The 23,689-nt window shown below is 38.0% G+C and overlaps 1 protein-coding gene across 1 annotated transcript; it reads left to right on the forward strand.

Moving 5' to 3' along the window:
- Nucleotides 1-8,668: 8,668 nt before the first annotated feature.
- On the forward strand, nucleotides 8,669-14,537 carry LOC116266133 (AT-rich interactive domain-containing protein 2-like). Its single transcript, XM_031647234.2, has 2 exons — nucleotides 8,669-9,830; nucleotides 13,048-14,537. The coding sequence occupies exons 1-2, from the start codon at nucleotides 9,015-9,017 to the stop codon at nucleotides 13,939-13,941; spliced, it is 1,710 nt and encodes a 569-aa protein (XP_031503094.1). The 5' UTR covers nucleotides 8,669-9,014; the 3' UTR covers nucleotides 13,942-14,537.
- Nucleotides 14,538-23,689: the final 9,152 nt, after the last annotated feature.

Raw genomic sequence — 23,689 nt, forward strand, 5'->3', positions numbered from 1 at the left:
TCATTTTTGAAATTAAGGTTTTTCACTTGATACATCAAGCTTTAATGAGAAGGGTCTTGCCCCACAAGGTCATCCAAAAGCTCAAATTTATTTATGAAGTCAAAATGTAATGTTTTTGAAAAAATGATGCATGAATAAAGCATATTAAATGATGCATGGATTCAATTAATCAAATAAACATGTTCTAAACCCTAAAATGATGGTTCAAATGATTGACCACTCTAATTTGTTTTTTTACTACAAAAAAATTAGAAAAATCAGGTAGAAAATCACTAACTAGATGAAAATTAGAATTTTAGCCAAGTCCTAAAAATTGCAATTTATTCTCGACAACTGATTTGATCAGACCTAAAAATTAGGCAAGTGATTTTATAATCTTTGTGAGATTTTAGGTGAAAAACTTCCACATATCAAATAATCAGTTCCAAGTGATACATCCAAATAATCTATTTGCTATAAAAAAGGTATGAAGTGAGAAAATCAGTACAGACAATAGATCTTTTATATAAAACAGTTTTACTATTATGACTTTTGTACAACCCAAAGCATATCAAAACTACTGTGCCAGAGCGTGGAAATGGTATGCCAAAGCATGGATTGAAGCACGAAATCTTTTTAGAAACTTGTGAAATTGGAAAATTTGAATGTGCTGGTGTGCAAAATTAGAGAACTTGTGACCACTGAAGTGTGACATGGAAAACTTGCATGTGATTGGACAATTGGTGTGCATTGATGTGAAAAATTGGTAAAATTGTAGACACTAAGGTGCGAAATTTGAAAACTGCATGCACCAAGTGTTAAATTTGGAAAGCTTGTATTCATTGAAATCTGAACTTCAAAAACCTATGTGCACCAAAGTGCAAGATTTGAAGTCATGTGTGCATAGAAGTGTGAAATTGAAGAACTTTGTAACAAATGCTTGAAAACTTGAGACTCTTGAAAAGATCACAAAACTTGGCGAATTGGTTTATGCTTAGAGACGTGGAGACTTGTGAACTAACTGCCATCATATTTTGAAAACTTTAAAATTTTCCTTGTCGAAAAACCTTTTGTGAACATTTCCTTGTGTCAGCATCATGTTTCTTCTAAGAAGATGCACCAGAATGAAAGGCAATGAAGATATTACACGAGAGAGCTTAATCTAGCCATCAACAAAAATTGCATCAATAGGCAGTTTTTTATACAATTGGATTAATCATAGAATTTCTTCCAGTGAAGAGCATTTATATGATCTGGTAATTCAACTCTATTGGCATCAGTCAATCGATACAAATTGCCTAGCAAAACTCTCTAGCTGACATAAGGTCCATCCCAATTTGGAACTCACTTCACACGATAACGATTCTTCAATGGGATGGTTGATCTCAACTCTAGCTCATTGATTTTGAAATTTCGTTTTATCATTGACTTGGCTTAGTGTCATGCTACTCTTTGTCGATATGCCTTTACATGTTTTGCTTGCAACTTTTTTCATCAAATAGGTCTAACTGTAATATCCACTACATTTGATATTAGTGCATGGGTAGTCTAAATAGCGGATGCAAATTTGTAAGCTATCTTTTGTACATATAAAGCTTCTCGTGTCAATCTTGACCAGTTCTCTCTGTCCTTTAGATGATCCGAATTAGGATTTTGCTTGTTCCTATTGCTTGGTTGTTCCCCTACTGATAATAGAGTGCCAAAAAATGATAATTGATCCTTAACTTGAAGCACAAGTCACACATACATTCATTATTGAAATGTGTTCTATTATCAGATGTGATATCATGTGGCACTCCAAACTGACATAAGATTCTTGTAGATGAAAGAGACTACATGCTTGTCTTCCATGGTCCTTAAGGTGATGGCCTTCACTCACTTGGTGAAATATTTTGTTACAGGGAAGAAATATTTGTATCTATCTGATGTAGGAGGATTGATGGGGCACATTAATCAAAAACCTACATTGAAAAGGGCCATGGTGATACAACAGAGAGTGTGTTCCTCGTCAGCATGGATTTAACATTTCAAATACCTATTAACAAACTTGTGACAATCCTGTTACATGGTTGGCCAATAGTATCCTGCTCGAATTAGCTATTTGACCAAAGTCTGACAGCTGGCAGGTCCCCCATAGATTTTTTTTGTGAGCTTCCCAGATCATTTCTTGAGTTTCCTACTTGCCAAGACATCGTGAATATTCTGAGCTAAAGCCATGTTTGTATAAATCTCCCTGTTAATGTCAAATATCGGTCTAACATGTGTTGTATTTCGCTTTGCTTTTTCTTGGGCATATCGGGAGGAAATTCTCTTATTTCTAAGTAGTCCTTCATGTTCTAGTACCAAAGAGCTTCTTCTAAATATACTTGATTGACCTGTTCTAAAGGATGGCACGGCTGATTGAGTTGGCCTTCCAACCTCAAAGGCTTTGCATAATTCGTTTGTCTTAACAACAATAATCGACCCTAGGCTAGCCAAACCGTTTGCAAATTTGATTAAATTCCCTCTTGATGTGATATAGCTGGAATTCCTCAAGTAACTTGGTTCACTATGAGCGCACAAACTTTTCTAGCATTGAAACTAAGCAGCTTTTTCTATGTATCAACATTTCATATTCAGCCATGTTATGAGTGCATGTGAATTCCAGCTTGAGAGAATAAGGAACACCTCCTTCTCAAAAGTGAGTAGAAGAATCTCAATACATGTTCTAGGCAAGTTTTGGAGCCATAAAAGAACATTGTCCATGGCTAAGTAGTTTTAATGTGTAGAATTTGTTCATTTGGAAAGTCATCATCAACCTTTAATTTTTGGACTGATGGAAAAACTGCTAATCGATCAGCCAACAATTGTCCCTTCATAGATTTCTGAGAGATGTACTCCAAGTCATAGTACGTGATACGCACTTGCCACTTGGCCATTCTTCCTATGAGAAATGGCTGCTCTAAAATATATTTGAGATTATACGATCTTGAAACCACCTTGACTTCACATGAGAGTAGATAATGCGTTAATTTCTAACACATCCAAACAAGAGAGAAACATGTTTTCTCCATCATTAAATACTTCTTTTTATATTGGATTAAGGTTTTGCTCACATAATATATTACATGCACTATCTTGCAACCCTCTTCATATTATGTTAAGAATCCTCCACAAGTAAAATTGTTAACAAAAATGTATAGCAACAAGGGGTGTCCCAAGACTAGTGGCTCTAAAATTGGAGATTTAGCAAGTATTGCTTGATACACTCGAATGGTTCATGACATTGTGGGGCCCACTCAAATTTGATGCCTTTTTTGAGCAACTGAAAAATGGCTCACATCTTAGGGCCTGGTTAGAAATAAATCATTGGATTGTCAGCATAAGGTGTGTAGTTCTTTCAGAGTAGTTGGGGATGGCATATTAATGACGGCCTTGGCTTTGGCAGGATCAACTTCAGTACTCTGCTTACTTGTATCCCAATAGCATGCCTGACTCAACACCAAACATGCACTTTTGAGGATTCACTCTCAACTTGTACTGAAGCACCCTATGGAAGACTTGAGTCAAAATCTTGATATGATCTTCGCATGTCTTGGACTTTAGCAAAATGTCATTGCATCCATGAACTTATGCATTTGACTATAAAAATGGTTGTCATAGCTCTCTAGTATGTTGCTTCGGTATTCTTTAACTCAAATGACATCACTGTGTGGCAGAAAGTGCCCGGATCCTAGTAGAAGCATAAAAGGAGAAGAATTGCAAATGAAGATGATTCAAAAGAGACTAAGATAATGAAATATGCTTTCGAAAAAGTTTCCAATGCAACTGAAAAAAGTAACATTGAATACAAGCAAAGGCAATCAAGTAAATACACTAAGAAACACATGTTTCATAGTTTGAATCTATGTCACCAGTGCGCAGGTTGTGGGTGCGGGTGCCAGTGCGAGTGTCGGTGCCGGTGCAACGCATCTCAAAAAATTTAGGTGCGGTGCTGCGGCATGGGTATGTATTATTATATATTAATTTATTATTATAATATATTAATAATATCAAATTTATTAAAAAAACTAAAAAAAATAAACTCAAATGAATAAGGTGTGGTTTGGTGCGAATCTGGGTCACACCTGCGTCGCGTCGATGTGGGTGCGGCACCAGGATTGCCACGCCCTGGTGATAGAGGAGAATCCAATCTTAGCATGTCTTGAACTTGAGCAAAATGTCATCTACCTATTCATCCATGAACTTATGCATCTGATCATAAAAATGGTTGGCATAGCTCTCTAGATGTTGCTTTGACATTCTTTAACTTTAATGACATCACTGTGTGGCAGAAAGTACCCAGATCCTAGTAGAAGCATAAAGGGAGAAGGATTGCAAATGAATATGATTCAGAAGAGAATAAGATATTGAAATATGCTTTTGAAAAAGTTTCCAATGCAACTGAAAAAGTAACGTCGAATACGAGCAAAGGAAATCAAGTAAATACACTAAGAAAAACATATTTCACAGTTTGAAGCCATTGGACTTGAAGGAAGCATAATTTTATCTTACTAATGATGAAAAGACCGGAAATATTTTTTCATTGTTCTTCTTTTTAAGTGAAAGGAGGTCTTACTTAGGATGATCAGTGGAGTTGGAATTATCTAAATTGTGAACATTATTTCTTATTTTTTAGTTGTGTGAATTTCTCATCATTAGAGAATTATTATATGCTGCAACAGTTTTGTTTTTTCAACGTTAGCCAACTTTTTATTTATAGTGAACTGTTGCATGAGATTTTGGATAAGTCAAAGAAATTACTATAATAAAATTCAACTACGTGATGAGGCATGATAAGTGATGGAGTTGTTTCCTGTCACGATCATTTGAGATTCAACCATTTGTTGCATGTATTGGTTTGTTTTTTATTAAATTTTATTCATATATAAAATTTGTACATATTTGTTTCATATCTGAGAAGATTGTGCAGATTTAGATTTGAGCGTTGGTTTCATTTCTCTGGTGGATCAAGTATATTATATAATTATGTCCGCTCTCAGTTCAATAGGTCAATTACTCGTACACAAGAGTATTGAGTTCACATATAAAGCCTTATGGGGTCCTGGATTGGAAGCTTTTGTAAGTCGAATGAGTTGGGTAATTGCCTAGTCAGCTACAACACCCAAGCTACGTAAGAAGGCTAAATTGGTTGAAATGTTTGTAATTTTTTTAAGCTACTAGTGACCAGGAATGTGTATATGTATATATAGCTTTATTTGTATTTCACATCAATACTTTTGAATTTGAACTTTCTCTAGCATTTTGTTACCTAGAAGAGAAAGTCTACTTAGTCAGGGTATCGGTTAGTTCAATTCTTCTTATTGAAGATAGTGCCCAAGTCAGCCTACCATCGAACTTCAAAACTGATTGGACCAAGTTCAACCATTTCAAACCCAGTGTGGTCGAACTCCTAATTCTATCATTCATTTTAAGGTGGGGCATGAAAAACTGTGGTGGAATCTCCCATCTCCCTAGATTTATTGTTTGATGACCAACATATGTCTATAGTCACAAGCCAATGGTACCAGGTTCAAAGCTGATTAGGTTATAACTATATTTGAGCCAACCTGTGCCCATTTACACTGTCATGTTGAGGACCAAGATATATCTCCAAGACAAGTGATCAGACTTCAAAGATGGTCAAGTCAGCTCTAACAACATTTTGGGACTCATACATGGTTGCATAATCCCTAAGATTAGTGAACACACATCATAGTTATCCAAAATCCACTTAGCCTAAGTGGAAACAAGATTACAAAATAATCATGTTAAGAGTTTTTATTTGAAGTTGCTCTGGCCCTGTATGTGGTGTACCTCATAAATTAATCATGCCTTATCAAATTATGCAAGTTAGTTTCTAATTTTCCTTAGCCTTATATAAGAGGCCCTATCATTAACAACCAATTCAACATACTGAATTGGCTACATGAATGTTATTTGTTTCACTTTCTTGTATTTTCAAGTATTCAAGCGCCCTTTTGTTTACTTTTAAATGTAAAGTAATGAGAATATGTAGACTATTAACCACTTGTTGGTGCACTCAATTCTCTATAGCATTTGATGAAATGGTTCGCTTCTGATACTGATTGAGGTCTAGATCATTTAATTGATTAAGAAATTACTATCAAATTTGACTAAAAGATACTCATAGCGTTGATTTAATCATGATGAACAACTAAAGAGAAGATGTAGGGGATGATTTTAAAAACTGAATTATGAAAATTACTTTTCTCATAACTTATTCTTTCCATGGGATTCTATTTGAAAAAATGTTTTTTCTCCAGGCAAGCAAGCTTCTTATAGATGCATAGATATATGGCTTCGTGAGGGTTGTTATAGGACAGTTTCCATGTTAGACTGCTAAGGGGAACGTATGTTCCACCCTTCTTCTAGAGGGGTATCTTCATATTTTTATAAAAAATTAGTTTTTCACATTTGTCATTATAAACTGGAGCTGCTTATATGCTGCCCCTCGTATATGAATTTTCATGCATCATTCAATAATGACAAAAAATGCCCATAATTAATACCAAAAAAAAAAACTTTTTTGTAGGGACAAGGAAGAAAACTTAAACAGAAGGTTTAGGAATTCGATAAAGGTAAAACTTGTCAATTCAAATGTACATATCATTATAACCAATATACCCTTTAAGTGATAAAAAAGTACCTTTGTTTTTCTTTTTTGTCCCTCCCATAGCATTATCTCATTATCTAACATTATCACATACTTATGTTTAGTGTTATCTAATATATCCTTTTGTTGTCTCATTATCAAATAAATTTTTTGTTATCTCATGCACATGTATATGCAATGTTTGTGCATGAAAGTAAATATGCATATTGGTAATAGGGTTCACATCAGCATACACTCGTTATGTAACAGGGGGCAGTGTATAGAACTTTGTCTCATTATAGACAACAATTATTTACATACGGATGATGGAAATGTACTTGTTGATTGTAAGACGGAATGAGAGATAAAAGGAGAAGGAGAAAAGAAAAAAAAAATGTATAATCAAGTTCTATGGGAATTATTGTAAATCAAATTAATTGTCTTCTTTTCTTTCCTTTATAGAGCTTAAACAAACTGATTTTGACCATTCCTAGTATTTCCTTTTTTCTATATACACAACTTTTTATTATGGTTTCTTTCATTTACTTTCATTTCCCCCTTCATCATTAATCATTTTCTTTCGTTTTCTTTCATTTTCACCAATTAGTGTCATCTCATTTTCCTTTATCTAAACAAGTGTAGGAAACTTGTCTGATTTCAATTTTGAGGGGGAAAGTAGATGCAAAAAAAAAATGTTATAAGAGAAACCAGTTATATTGCTTTAAGAAGCAATTCAAGTTGAAAATGGCCCCAAAGGGTAGGGCCAGGGTCTGGTAGGCAGCTGGTCATTTGTTCAAGCAGCATGGATGTCAACCACCTTGTGTGCTAATGAGATGAAACTACTAGCTCAAGCCCAGACCAAGAAAACAGTATACATGCAGAGCAGTGAGAAGCCTATAGTAACATAAATATTCCAAGCATAATGTAAATGAAGTATAACTGGTAATCTATGTAACCTGGCTGCGGCAAAAGACCCACCGCAACACGTGTCCACATGAGTCAATATGGATGTGGGTGCGGGTGCAAGCCTTAACACAGTCTGGACATGGTCCAAGCTGTATTCGGTCAATGCACTCGAGGCCGTATGCAGCCAAAAATAGACTAACCAGAAATGGACTTAGTCAAAGTTGAATGGATCCATTTTTGTCCAAAAATTAAGGTTTTATTTTTTTCAAGGTAAACTGTGTGCCTGAAAATATGAAACATCATTCTTTGCATGGTTTACCACTAGCGACAGCATGGAATGGGCAGGTTGTGGGAGTAAAATTTGGTTTTTTGTATTGGTTGGACACTCAAATTTGGGGTTCAGTGATGTTTATTGGAATTTGTTGGTTTCCAACTGCTGCGGTATAGGTATAGTATACAACCACTGTCCCTAGGCCAAGTAGTTTATCTATTCGTTGGGATGATGACTACAGAAAGAATGAAGGAGTATCTACTTCAGATTGTCTATCAATTTGCGGGTGATGACCAAAGCTAAAGTGGAGTTTGTGTCCAACATTTTAAAGTATTCATGACATAAACTACTTGAGAAGCATGAGTTTGTCGCCAGGGGCAGAGCTATAAAATTCTGGCTAAAGGGCTCTAGGTAAAAAATTTCAAATTTTTAAGAAGCACTAATACGTAAATGAGAAAAATTGTTGAGAAATATTTCTGTGGGGGCACTTGCACGCATGTGTCCCACAGCTCACTTGAGCTTAGGTTGAAAACATTATTTATTGTGCCTTTCTGCCTTTGTATAGAGTATTTCAAAGGTTAAGCTGAAAGAAAAATTAATTTTTTTTACCTTCTCGCTTCAAGATCATTATAACCAATCTATCACAATGAACATAAGAATATATGAAATTAGGTGTTTTCGAGAAATTCGTATCATGCTAGGTGCGCGTCCGGATTCACAAGTCTATCCATGCGAGATAGGAACGGATCCAAATTTCAGAGAATGAAACAGCTGTATCGGTCGTCTGGTTGGTTTGCGGTGGGGCCAAAAATGGCGCCTCCCATTTTAATCAGAGATTATAACTTCAGCCCCCATCGTTACATACGCCTTCCCTTTTCTCATTTATAAGGAATGAGGACACAGTCCCGATTTGAACGACCCTCTCTCTCGCTCCCAATTTGAACGACTCTCTCTCTCGCCCTCTCTTTTCTCTCTCCCCGAGGGAGGGAGCGAAAGCGCGGGACGGGCCATGGGGACGAAATTGAAGGGTTTAGGAAATCGAAGTGCGGCGCTTCTCCCTCAACTTTCGCTCTAGTCTCTTCCTCTCCCTCACCTTCTCCCTTCACCGCCAGGTGCGCGGCCGTGAGGCAACGGCTATCTTTGCCTCTGTTCCTTCATCTCCCTCCCTGAGTTTTGAATTCTCAAACCCTACGACCGATTTCAAGACTCCCCATCTGGTTTCCCATGGCGGGATGGTCTTCCTGCGCGTACCAGTCCCTCAACAACCTACGCGTCAGCGGCTTTCGGTCCAAGGAGAGCTCGGAATTCATGGACCAACTGCGGTCCGTGTTCGATGAGGTGCTTGTTTCTTCGCTGAAAGAAGTCCCAGGTCACGACTCGCGGCCTCTGCCCGCCATCCTTGGCGATGGAAGATCGGTGGACTTGTTCAAGTTGTACTTCACGGTGAAAGAGCGAGGGGGATACGACTCGATCCCGAATAATGGCTCGTGGGCATCGATCGCGCAGGAATTGGGCTTCGAATCGCGATTTGGGGCGCCTTTGAAGTTGGTATACTTGAAGTACCTAAGTGGTTTGGATCGGTGGTTCAGGAAATTGGGCAGCGATAATGCGGCTGATTGCACCGGAGGGGGGCCGGAATTGGCGTCTGTCGGTTCGGGAAAAGGTGGGTTGGAGGTCTGTATCGATCTTGCTGATGAAGAAAGTGGATTGGATTGTGAAACGGGTGACCAGAAGAAGGAAAGTCCACCCGTTATCTATGTTGCTAGCGACGATGGCGAGGGCGACGGGGATTGCCAAACGAGCCCATCGAGCGAGCAGGTTTCATTGCACAAGAGGAAGCAGGAATCTTTGGTGGGCATGCTGAATTGGTTGAAGGTGGTTGCCTTGAGCCCATGTGATCCAGACAAAGGGAGGATAGTGGAAGGGTCCGGCAAGAAAGACGATCGAGTGGAGGAGTGTTGTACTCGCGTTCTTGTAGCTCGAAAAGTTATGTTCCGCAGAAGAAATGATGATTTTACGCGTGGTGGTCCTTGTGTGCAGGTGATTATTCGTTTATTTATTTATTTTTCCACTTTGTGTTTGCTCCACCATGGTTATGGGAAGCTCCTATTTGAGATAGGTCGTTTGCTTTTGATCATGCTTTAAAAGCGGGAAGTTCAATACATTTCACGAACAGAAAGAAGTTAAGGAAGCGTGTTTCATTGTCAATCGCAACCATTGCTTTCCTCCCTCTTCTCAACTGATGCTTACTTGCTTCTTAGCAATTCTCATGACGCCCTCCCGTCATTTTATCTGTTCCTTTCCGTGTCTTTTGTACTATATTACTTTGCTGTAGTAAGTGTGGCACTCGCGTCCTTGCAGATGCCATCTTGCTTCCTACTTATTTGGATATCATGTTTTATTTGTTCTCGAATTTGATTTATGCTACGCTTCTAAATGTTTTGCCCGCTTTCTTTCAATGGCCTAAGGAACAAGTTAACTTTGTGCTTCTTCATGTCTTTTGACACCCATTTCAATTATTCTACTTCACATATCCATTTGGTGTCCTGTTAATTGGGTTTTCGACATTGTGGTCACACCCCAATTTTTATGCTGATTTGGTTGTTTCAAATTTTAATAAATATTAGTTTTGCTTCACTCTCACTGGGCGCTTATGATCTAGCAACTGCGTGTTTCCAATTAGATGTTATATCTTGTTTCTCTTCTTGTCTTTACATTTTAAATGGACTAAAAAGCTAATGCGTGAGTCTTGCCCAACCTAATCCTTTTGGACCCTTATTCCACCACAAACACCATTAGGTGTCCATATAGAAAACGTATGACATCCCCAAGTTGGGTGGATACGAGCATGTGCATGTTTCTCAGAGAGGGAGGGTAATATCCCAAAGTGAAACGGCTGGTGCTTTCAGCATCATATTGATGGTTTTTAGCATCGGATTGATTAGTCGAACAAGCACATCTCACCTTTGGCTTTATAAGTTTGGCGGGTCTATTTAATTGCAAAAAACTAAGAAGTAGTATGGTTGTAAATTTTAAAAAGCACACATTGTTTAAGTACAAGTCTACAAGAGGAACCTGAGGCCTTCTCTATTTTCCTTTGTGTAATGTTTGTGTGGCAGTGTGAGTCGGTGAAACCCTGTAGCTTCATCCGTCCTTTCATTTGCATTGGTGGAATTCTGGTAACTGTATCAGATGAGCATCATCAACCTGCACATTCAATGTACTTTTTTATTGATTTCATAAATCCATCCTTCTCCTCTTTCCAACAATTTCTCCAGCAATTTCCAGTGCCTCTTTATCTCATGTTCCAATGTCACTTCCTCTCTCCCTCCCTCCCCCCTTTCTCTCATGTCCCTTTATATATTTACTACTTTTCTCTTTCATATTTATGGCTCTCCCTCTCTCATATTTCAGGCTTCCTTTTTGCTTTCCCCTTATCCAGTGTATGTCTCTCTCCCTCTCCCCCTCATTCATATTTACGATGCCTCTCTCTCTTATTTTTTGGCATCCCTCCCTTTCACTTTCTTTGATTTAAGTCTATAGAGTAACAAAAATAGGTAACAGAAATGAAATATTGCCTAGATACTTAATTATATCTGGGGTTTCTATAAAAGGAAAATTCACAATGCTCGGCCTGAGAGACCGAGTTGACCTGGCGAAGTCATGAGTTGTAAATGGAGGAGTCGAGTACTGAGTCACTGGGTTTTAAAGCATTTCTTGCAAGCCTTGCTTCTTGGGGTGGTAACCTTATCAAGGTTGCCTCATATTAAGGGAATTTTTCATATGCTTACATATTTTCAGCTAATAAAACCTTCTTAACATGCATTTATATATTATCTAAAAGACCAAAACGAAAAATAAATCTAAGTCAAGAGGCCAATGCTTTAAAAATTGAAATAAATAGATAGCCACATCTAAAGTTAAAACTAATTAGATTTAACTTTTCATTTGCAATCTGCAAATTTAATAAATCAACAATAATTATAAATGCATATACATATATATAATTTTCTAAAAAGAGTCGTCACCCTTTCAAATTTTGAACTAAAGTAGCATTCCTATAAGCCTTTATTTACAGTCTCAGAACTGAGAAAAAAATTTGACAAATAAAACTAAGAAACAACCATATATATATATATATTATATATATTTATATATATGTATATAGGAAAATTGAATGGTGGCTCTGGCATTTTAGGGCCATCTGATTCATCACGATGAACCATTAAGAGAAAAACAATGAGGAAAGGGTGATGGGCATTTTCGTCATCTAGTATCAGTTCCTACCTTTTTGTCCATGTTTTCCTTTCAACCATCCATCCGTATTAAATGGATGGCCTTGGTTAGATGGTTGGGTGACTCTAAATTACTAGTTACCATTCTCTCTCTCTCTTTCTCTCTCTCTCTCTCTCTCTCTATATATATATATATATATATATATAAAATATTTTTATATAATTCTACACTCCCGCACCCTAGTTTTTTGGGTTGGCGCACTGGCATCTGCACCCCACCTCCATGCATAGTGGACTTGACGTAGAATGTTCATCCAAGCACCTTCACATTTCACAATAAGATGCTAGAGAAAAGATCTCTCATTCTTTTCTCCACAGGGTCCTAACTTTACTGCCTTTCAACTTTTCATGTAAAGTTCACTAACATAAAACTTGGTGTACGTTCATCCTTTGAGGTGTTATGTTTCTCTTTCTTGGTTATCTGGATAAACTTATCCATAAAACAAAAAGGGTTTCCTGATGTTATGGACTAAGATACTTCAGAAACACTTCCCTGTTTCAAAAAAGCTTTCCCTTTTTTTCCCCCTTAGCTGCCAGTTTCTTTCTTTCTTTCTCAATTCTTGCATGAGTTTTTCATGATGAAGTGTTAGACAGAGATGCATGGTGCAAGACGGAGAAAGGCATTGATCTCTTCAAGGCTTGTGCAGCTGTATAGCTGACCATTCAGATCAAAATGGGAAAACCAAAATCGGGCTTCCTGACATAGTATTTATTTGTTCGCTACTTCCTATTTCACTACTTACTATTGGATGCGTCAATGATGTCAATTTGTTAGACGTTGATATTTTATTTTTGGGCTGTGGTTGTCATAACAGGAATCAGCATGATTCCATATGTTCTTCTTATATCATACTTCGTTGCATTTAGCTTCTTGGCAGCATGAAGTCATTATGCAGTCCTTTTTCTCACCTCTGTTAGTCTCTTTCTTGGTGTCCAAAACTGTTTCTTTTTTTTTTTCCCAGAAAAAGCAAAGAATACATCCATCCATCTATGAAGATAATAGTGACAGTTTGAACCATGCTCCAGAAAAAGTAAGAAGCAGCCAACGGCTTGTCTTCCTTAAAAGTCGGTCTCCTCGAACTTGTTCCATTTCAACTCTGATGGCTAAGCCCGACTCAGTTAAGCCTTCTTCTCATGCACGTTCTCCAGAAAGTTGTGATGGTCCTCCTTCTAAAGAATTGCCAAGATCGCGGGTCCCAATTGGCTCAGATTTTCAAGCCTCTGTTCCAGAGTGGAGTGGTGTCGCATCTGATACTTCTGTGGATTCAAAATGGCTTGGAACTCAAACGTGGCCTTATCCAGGAGCCTGTTGTTCACCAGTAACTGAGGATGAGATTGGGAAAGGTAGGCCAGAATGCTGCACCTGCATTTCTCCTGGTTCAATAGGATGTGTTAAACGTCACATATCTGATGCAAGGCTCAGACTGAGATATGAACTTGGCTCTGCATTCTATGCCTGGAAGTTTAATGAAATGGGTGAAGATGTTGCCATTTCTTGGTCGCTAAACGATGAGCAGATATTCAAAACAATTGTGAGATTAAATCCCCTATCGCTGGAGAAAAATTTCTGGAAAGAAGCATATCTATGCTTTCCTTCCCGTAGCAAACAGAGTTTAGTTAGCTACTATTTCAATGTATTTGTCCTCAGACGCCGAAGTTTCCAGAGCAGGGTGACCCCCGATAATGTAGATAGTGATGATGATGAATATGAGTTTGGTATGATATCTGATACTTTAGCTCCAATAAGTGCTGCCACGTCATCCTTTAAAGCCAGAGTCTGCGTTCAGAATATGCAGTGTGACGATTTTGAGATGCCAGATGTGGATGAGCAGTTTAAATTGCACCGCGTCAACTAACCAGAATCTACTTTTTCCTCTTTTTTGATTGAATACAAGTAAATGGCTGTTAAGCTTTTGGATATGCCTATGAAAGGAATCCAACCCTTGAGCTCATGAAGTTCAAGGAACAATCTGCCCCTGTTAGGGGTTTCATGAGCTTGTACCTCAGAAGTGGGAAATGAAGTTTTGTTGTTCCACGCAAGGCTGATTCATGTGCAGAATTTTCTGTTTGGGGCAACAAAAATCCAGATTTTTGTGGCTACTTCAGGCATATGTATGTGTTGTATAACTCATGTGAATTTCATCGATAAGAGGACGCAGCTCATCAGGATGAGACGGTTGAGTTTTGATGCAAGGTGCTCTTGACATCAAAGCAGGTGGTTGTGTTTAGAGCTAGACTTGTTTTTTTTATGTTGATTTCTTCTCACAAGTAGAAAAATGATTTTGGAATCAAAAGATGTGAGGAATTTGGTTGACTACATGTGAGAAAACTGTATTGTAATGATGCTTTGTTTCTTGACTGAGATTTATGGCTTCTGCTGCACAAAACTGCGGCGGAAACTGTTTCACAAAATTCTTGCCCGAGAACACTGCTTTCTTCAATATCATCTCAATTATCTAGGTAATAATGCTTCTATATGCATATGTTAACAAAGGGAGGTTATTGAAGATCAGATCTTTGCACGATTCCATCAGCTGTTTTTCAGATTCAGCAGGTTTGGTGGACATGATCTGCTGGACGCCAATAGTCATACAGGTACAAAAATTGGTACTTCTAAAGAGACGATGGTACAGCTTTTCATGAGGTTGATTGTGTCAGCACAAGTTTCCTCCAATAATATCACATAGTTTTCTATATGGAGACGATAAAGTCAAACGTTTCAAGAGTAAGATATTAAAGATTATTCAAAATTAATATTGGGTATTGCATGGTTAGTTTGGCCAAATTACTTTTCATGATTAGAAAACAAGTCGAACATTCAAGGGAAAAAATTCCTGAAAAATAACATATATCATTGAACTCTTCTAGAAATGGCCCGCTGGAGGATATACGACCCACCTTTCATTAAGAGAAAAATGAAAGAGAAAAAAGAAGAATGAACAAATCAAAGAAGCCAAACGCAACCCCAGACCAACAGGCATGCTAGGGGTGAAGCAAAACAAAAGTGACCTCTAGAGAAGGTTTGCATCAAAGGATGGAAAATGAGAGAAGACACCTCTTGATCCATCCGTGCTGATCGGGAAGATTCTCTGGCCTTTTGTACACCCTCCCAACCATCTTAACCAACCTTGACAGTTTGAAATCACCTTAGCACAATAATTTTTCTCCACTTGAGCTTTCTCGAATACCCAATTCAGCAAGCCCATCTCTGGCATCCTTCCATTAAACTGTAATGTAGAAGGACCTTGAATAACAGAACTCGACCCACGCTTAATTCTGACAGTTGCAACCCTCTTGCCGCCATCTTTCTTAGAGACAACCCGGATTTATTGTCTTGCCAATCACCAGGGAAAAGGCCCCAAAGATAATTAGGAGACCTCAACGCACCTGTTCCAAATTGACTAGACCTCCACTTGAATCGATCTAGAAGAACCTCCATTGTTCTACTATTACACATAACTAAAGACTCTGTATAGTCTGATGAAAAGCCACATTCCAACATCTGTTCGCCCATCCTCTTCTACAACTACAGTTCATCCAGAATTTGAATTCACATAAGATTGTTTGATATGGGCATCTTTTGCATCCAAATTTATGTGCCATAAGCTTCCAAACTCTGCTCGTTAACTTGCATTTGGAGAATAAATGCCTTGGTTCTTCCACCCGTCTTTCCCGTACCACATCCCATAGCTCCTTAAATATGAAAGCATTGGAGTCGTTATCCTTCAGCGACAACTTGTCCCCCCCCTCCAATCCAGGACAATCAACCCCTGATCTAGCAAGAATATTATTAAACCCAGCTAACAAAATAAAATCAAGATCTAGCATATCAGCTACTGTAAACCACAAACCCTCAGGAAATGAAGTCATCTCCTCTCCATTAATCACTCTATAAAGACACAAGCTCCTCCACTTATCTTGCCAAACCTCATCTGCCTTTTCCATTTCTCCCACTCCTTAGGCAATGTAACTCCATCCCCACTGAACCCCTTTAATGAACCAGACTCATTTTACACCCCTTTCAAGGTTCAAAAACTGTGATAAGAGAGACAGTTGGGATCAGCTAGTTTTGCCCTAAAAATATCCCTCCTACAAATCATCAAAGCAAGGCTAGCCAAAATTAAGCTCTTAAGCTCGAACAAGTTTCGCATCCTCCTTAAGAAAAGGTTTACATATCTATTTCCAAGCTAGAGAAGATCTCCTATTATGGTTCCCACTACTACCACAAAGAAACTGAGCCATCATAAGATCCAACATCTTAATAATCGTAGGCTGCAACCTATGTCACCTAGGTACGGGAAAACGGGTACAGGTACGGCATTTTCGTAAATCTTGATACACGGTCACCGTTCATCGCCGGTCGCCGACCGTCTCCATCTGCCCAAACACCCGCCGGAGGACCCGCTGTTGAAACTGGTTTTTCACTTTTTCAGATTTTTTTTTGTGGTTTGGATTTGGTTCTAACCTGGATCCAGATCCAATGTACCATCACATACCGCCGTACCAGTGTACCGGTACAGGTACATGACCCATTCTGGCGTACCGCAGTGACATAGGCTGCAACATGAAGACTGCCCCTTAAAATTTCATGATTTTATGGATAACATGCTTCAACAAGCACAACCAACCTGTAAAAGATAACAAGGGAATTTTCCATCCCTTTAACTTCTTTTCCACTTTGGCAATTAAATCCATGCACCATTCCTACTCGAGCTTGCCAATGAACAGAGTCATACCTAAATACCTTCATGACATCTATCCAACTCTCCATCCAAGGAGTTCAGATAAAATGCTCACCTGATTCTCAATCACCTAACAGATATCAATAGAGAATTCTCTTTGATAACCTCTAAACCCGATCCTCTGTGTAGCTCCTTGAGTACTCTTTTGATCTCTTTTAAAATTACTAAAGAGAGATAAGTCATCAGCAAAAGAAAACACTACAAAATTGATAAAATAGTAGGGGAGGTGAGACGTTTGAATCATATCATGATATTCTACAAGCTATTAATGACTATTTTGAAGGCTTCATATAGTCTGATGAGGCCACCAGGGAGCCTCCTACCTCGATGGTTGAAGGCCCTCTAGTATCATAAGAGGAGAACCAGAGCTTACTCAGCTCTATCAGAGAGGAAGTCCAAGCGATAGTTATGAACCTTGACATGAATAGTACAACAGGACCCTGTTGGTTTCCCAAATTACTTTTACCAAGTCTCATGGAACACAGTTGGAGAAATGGTCATAAGAGTTGTGGTGTCCTACAAAACTAGTAAAATTGTTCAAAATGTTAACCACACTACCATCATTTTGATTTGTCAGAGGAGAGGGGCCATGCATATTGGTGACTTTTCTCCCATTGCTCTCTGTAATTCAATTGATAAGATTTATCTCCAAAATTATAGTGGGCCGAATCAGGTCGTTCTCAATAGAATCACTAACTCTTATAAGGGGGCTTTCTTAAAAAATTGCATTATCTATGGCCAATGGCTTATTGCTAACAATCTTATCGATCTATATGGCGTGAAGAAGGTTGTTGCTTACTTGAAGTTAGATTTAGCCAAGGCATCTGATCAAGTCTCTTAAAACTACTTAAAGAATTGCATGTTGTGGCTTGGTTTCCACTCTAGACGGTTCCAAAAGGTACTAAAGTGTGTTTCATCGATATCATTCCCAAAGTAAATAAATGAGAAAGAAGGAAAACAATTATCTAGTAGGCATGGTCTTTGGCAAGGAGACTAATGCCCCCGCATCTATTTCTCATGGTAATGGAGGTGACAACTATGGGACTGCTTAACCATGTAGATGGAGGTTTGATCAAAGCTCCAAGGGACTAGTGGCTCTCCCTACCATATGGAGTTTAATGTATGCAGATGATGTCATCCTATTTAGTCATAAAAGTAAGAAGTTTATTAAAAACATTCAATTATTTCTCACCTTTGTCTAAAGTTGTGCAGGTCTGAAATGCAATAGCGAGAAGTCTTTCCTCTTCCCTATCAAAATGAATGAGTTTAATCTCTCATCACTGGCAGCAGGATTAGGCTGGCAAACTTGGAGTTTTCACTAGGCAAGAACTTGGGCTTCCTCTATTTGTTGGAAAACTATCAAAAAGTTTGTGTCGTGACCTTTTCCCAATTCAAAAAAAAAAGTTCCTTTTCTAAAGGGTGAGGTTGTAAGAATGGAAGAGATGGAATTTGGAAAGAAGTGACTGCGAAGGCCAGCTTGTTCTTATATATAGCATGTGAAAGTAAACTGCCTACCCTAGATGGAATTCAAAGATTTATTGATCAAATTGGTGAATAGATTTTCTTGTTGCAACATGGAAGAGTTGAACCATCATACTGCAAAAAGGAAGATAAAGAGGAAGAAGACACGATTTAACGTGGTTCAGTCTAATGATGACTTGCATCCATGAATAAAGAGCACTAGCTGCTTGCTCTGTTTTTCATGTTTTTATTTATTTCTCTAGCTCCAGTATTTATACATAAAGAGGCATTAGGATTACAACGATTCTTTCCATGATTCTCTCTTGGATAAAGGGAATCAGTTAGATTTTCCTCATTTGTGCTGAGTTGGTTGCTGCATTGATCTTCTCCTTGATTAGCGAGATGTCCTCCTTCAATCTTCTTTCCTTGATTGATTTTATCTGCACTAGTTGGCATATCTTTGAACTTATCTCTTCTGTCATTATCGGTTCTGCTAACAGCCCCCCTCAAGCTAACAGTGGATGCTACCAACGGAAGCTTGTTGATCAAGTGAGAAAATTGTTGTCGTCCCAATGGTTTAGTGAAAACATCTGCAATCTGATCTTTGGAGGAGATATACTTGACATTAAGTTCTCCACTAGCTATCTTTTCTCTCACAAAAATATGTCGATTTCAACATGTTTGCAACGATTGTGGTGAACAAGATGAGCTGCAACATGGGAAGCTCCAATATTGTGACACCAAAGATTGGCTTTGGCTCCTTCTTTAACGCCTAGTTCTTGCAGCAAAAATTTGATCCACATTATTTCAGTAGTGGCATTGGCCAGCAACCTATATTCAGTTTCGGTACTGGATCTAGAAACAACACATTGCTTTTTCAAGCTCCAAGATATAAGGTTGTGTCCAAAGAAAACAGCATAACCATTTGTGGACCTAAGTCACCGGACTCTTCTATTTTACTCCGCACCCGAGTCCGCATTGAGTGGGGTGAGCACCGGACATGGGTGCGGCTCCGACTCACACCCGAGCCCAGTTAGAATGTCATATTACTAAATTACCTATATAATATATGTTGTTCTGATATTTTCCTAAGCAATACAATTATTCAAGTATGTTATATACATTAATAACTAAATTGTAATAATAATATATACATGTTTATTCTGTTATATATATAATAAATTAATAATAATTATAATAATAAAATACCATCACCGCACTGCTGCACCTAAATTTTTCGAGATGTGCCGTTCCGACACCGGCACCCGCACCCCACACTCTGGTAACATAGTTGTAGACCTGCGATCATCTGGCCAGCCGACCCAATCTGTATCACTATAAGCTGAGATAAATAGAGAAACACAGGGTTGAATGATTAGCTCGTGTGATATGGTGTGCTTTTAAGTATCTGAGGATTCTTTTTACTGTGTTCCAATGCTCTTTTGTTGGTTGATGTATTTATTGGCATACTCAATTGACAGAGTATGTTAAATCTAGTCTTGTCATGGTGGCATACTGAAGTGCACCGACTACACTCCTACACAGAGTGGGATCATGGAAGTTGGGACCTTGATCAGCACTAAGTGGAAGTCATGCCATGGGAGTAGCAACTGGTTTGGCACCCAACATGTTTGTCTTCTTGATCAGGTCATAGATATATTTTTGTTGAGAAAGTTTTTGACCTTGCTCTGAAAATTTTGCTTTTATACCCAAGAAGAAATGAAGTTGGCCAAGGTCCTTGATGGCGAATTCCTATCTAAATCTCTGAATAACACTATGAATTTGATTGTGTTGTTTCCATTTATGATTATGTCATCGACATAAACTAACACATATATAACATAATGCTTGTTCCTATAAATAAAAAGTGAAGTGTCAGTTTTGGCACTAATAAATCCCAATTATAAGATAAAATTGCTCAATCGAGCAAACCAAGCACGAGGTGTTTGTTTCAATCCATAGAGAGCCTTTTCAAGCCTACAAACATGGTTAGGTAATCTTGTGTCCTCAAACTCGGGAGACTGAGCTATGTATACTTCTTCTGAAAGATGTCCATGCAAAAAGGCATTTTGAACGTCTAGTTGTCGTACTGCCCACTTATGGCTCAAAGCAATGGTTAGCACAATTCTAATTGTAGTGGGTTTGACTACAGGACTAAAGGTTTCGGTATAGTCCACACCTTCAATTTGGTTGTAGCCTTTAGCCACAAGGCGAGCTTTGTACCTTTTCAAACTTCCATCTGCTTTCCGTTTAATCTTGAAGACCCATTTGCATCCCACGACATGTTTATTAAAATCATTTGGAACTAATCTCCATGTGTTGCGTATCATGAGAGCATTTTATTTGTTTTGCATTGCTGTTGTCCAATGCTCATTTGCAAGAGCCTCTCTAATGGTTTTAGGTTTGGTGTCTATATTAAGGTTGGCATGAAGGGTGGTAGGCAATGGGTGTTTGGTAGAGGAATATAGATGATAATCATGGTATCTAGGATTAGGTTGACGAGTGCCTACTTGGGATCTTGTAGTCATTTGGTGTGTGTAGACGGTTTCTTGAATAGGTTCATGGGTTTGTTAACCTTAACTAACTAATTCAGTATCTTGTTATCAAGATGGATGTTTGATTGATTTTCAAGCGAAGGAGGAATGGAACTATTATTGACAATACCAACAAAGGGTATTGGTATGACTATACCTTGTGAGTCTTTATTTTCTTCTTTGGGGACTTCTCTTTTGATTTTGAATGGAAAGTTGGTCTCATTGAATGTGACATGCCGAGAGATGTAGAGTCTTTTGTTATCATACTCATGCATGTGTACCCTTTGTGTTGAGGAGCATAACCCAAGAATACACATTGTTCAGATCTAAAATCCAACTTGTTTGATTGATAGTCTCACAAGCAAGGAAAACATTCACAACCAAATATTTTTAAGAACTTGTAATCAGCAACTTTTCTAAAAAGTTTCTTAGTGGGAGATTTAAAGTTCAGCACCTTGGTGGGAGTTCGGTTCAAAAGATAGATGCCAGTACTAAAAGCATAACTCCATAGATTTTTTGGAAGCTTGCTTCAGCCATGAGAGTCAAACCTGTTTCAACGATCAATCTATGACATTTTTCAACAGTTCCATTTTGCTGGCGGTGTGTGTGGGCATGATACTCTATGCCCAATGTCATACTCAATCAAGTATTTGGTCAATCCTTGAAATTCTCCGCCCAAATCCGAGTGGAAATACTTTACTTTATGTCTTATAGTATTTTCTGCAAGGGACTTGAAGGCTTTAAAGACATTGTATACATCAGTTTTTTATTTAATCAAGTAGAACCAAACATACTTAGAGAAGGCATCAACAAAGACAACATAATATTTGTGTCCATGCATCCCTTCATTAGGTGTTGGCCCCCATAAATCTGAATAAATCACTTCAAGAGGAAATTGAACATCATTCATATTTGAACTGAAAGGCAGTCTATGATTTTTTCCTTTCTGATATAATTCACAAATGTTAAACATTTTATTACTATAGAGAATATCAAAAGACTTCAATGTATGTCTAATGATTGTAAGAGCAGGATGTCCCAATCATTTATGCCAGTCTTAACGAGTCCTTCTTTGAGCTGAATGCTTCCTTGCTTGATTGACCAAGATGAATCTTATGCAGTCCATTGCTACTTGTTCCTTGTTGAAGAACCTTCCCTGTCATCTGATCCTTAATGACACAAGTTCGAGGAGAAAATTCAAAAATCACATTATTGTTTCTTGCAAGACATTGAACTGACATTAGTTTTTTTTTTTTTTTTGTTTCAGGCATTAACAAAATATCATTCAACTTTAAGGAATTAACTTGAGAGGATCCAATGCTAGAAATGTGCAAACCTAAACCATCGCCAATTTTCAAAGTGTTGCCTCCCTGATATGGACTGTGGATTGAGAGATTATTGATGTCGTTCGTCACATAGCACCTGAATCGGAGTACCAACACTCGTGTTCTATACCTTACTCGTGTTCTATACCTTGGGTTGATCCTATATTGTAGGCAGCAGGACCTGTTCTTTTCCCTTTTAGAAGATTAGTATAAGACCGGCAAGTTTTTGCAATATGACCATCTTTTCCACAGATTTGGCAGACAGGTCACTTATTGTTTTGAAAATCATTCATTCGTCCTCCTCTATCATTTTTATAGCTTCTTCGTCCTTGGTTTCTATAGTTTGGAGAACAATTGTAATTGTCCTGGTTGAAGGCAGCATTAAGTGCAGGTTGCAGTTGTTCATAGTTTTGCTCTCCAATTTCTTTAAGAGTGGCTTCTTGGATTAAATAGCTAGTGGAGCTCGGTTAAGGTAATATGATCTTTTCGAGTCTTCATACTGGTGTGAAAAGCAAAATACTCGGTAGGAAGACCTAGTAAGATTTGAAGAATGAGATCATCTTCTTCGATAGGTTTAGCAGCTATAGCTAGTTTATGGGCAATACTCTTTGCTTTGTTAATGAAAGCATCTATGGAGTATGTTCTCTTTTTGAGATCCTAGAGCTGACACTTTAGTTGCATAACTCTAGATCTAGAATGATCAACATAGGAATTTTTAAGGGCTTTCCACACTTCAGCAAAAGACTTTAACCTAATAGTTTGTTTATGGAGAGGTTCTAATAGAGAAGATTTAATCCAACTTAACAAAAGGTTTACTACCATCAATAAATCCCATAAGATCATAAGATATCAGTATGGGTGTAAATTGGTCTTTCCAAATGAGATAGTTTTTTGTCATCATTTTTATAGCTAGAAAATGTTGAAGGCTATTGGAGCTCTGAAACAAGAGGGAATTGAGACTCATACCAGAACTATCAAAATTTTGAGATATGCCTGATCCCTGTCCTGCCGTGGTGAGCTACCAACCAAGTTTTCAGTTGAAGGAATGCTGCAATTGTTCTTCAATACCCTGCTCTAATACCATGTAAAAAGGAAGATAAAGAGGAAGAAGACACAATTTAACATGGTTCAGTCTAATGATGACTTACGTCCATGAATAAAGAGCTCTAGCTGCTTGTTTTGTTTTTCATGTTTTTATTTCTTTCTCTAGCTTCAATATTTATACTTGGGATGGGTTCTTGAGAAATTCATAAGCTATTGGTTTTAAGAAGATTTTACTAATTTCATTCGAAGAAAAATTCCTGATCTTACGTAGCATTTTTAAACCATGGATCCATAATCCTTCAACGCCATGGTCTTGCCAACTTGAACCAAATCTTTAGAGAGGCTTACCATGAAGAAGCTCAACAAGGTTCAATTCAATTTTCACTACCTACTTTTCTTGAGATCAATTGAAATCGACAGTAAGCAACTAAAGAAATGTGATGAAATCATTTTATGAAAGATATTTGCATTGGTTTTAAGCCATGTCCAGATTGCTTC

This window comes from Nymphaea colorata, chromosome 12 (genome assembly GCF_008831285.2).
Source record: "Nymphaea colorata isolate Beijing-Zhang1983 chromosome 12, ASM883128v2, whole genome shotgun sequence".
In the NCBI taxonomy this organism is placed as follows: Eukaryota; Viridiplantae; Streptophyta; class Magnoliopsida; order Nymphaeales; family Nymphaeaceae; genus Nymphaea; species Nymphaea colorata.

What these genes read in the sequence shown, in the direction of transcription:
- LOC116266133 (XM_031647234.2), top strand. Translation starts at nt 9,015, where the DNA reads ATGGCGGGATGGTCTTCCTGCGCGTACCAGTCCCTCAACAACCTACGC. An exon ending in GTGGTGGTCCTTGTGTGCAG is followed by an intron (nt 9,831 to 13,047) that starts GTGATTATTCGT and finishes TTTTTTTCCCAG; the next exon opens with AAAAAGCAAAGAATACATCC.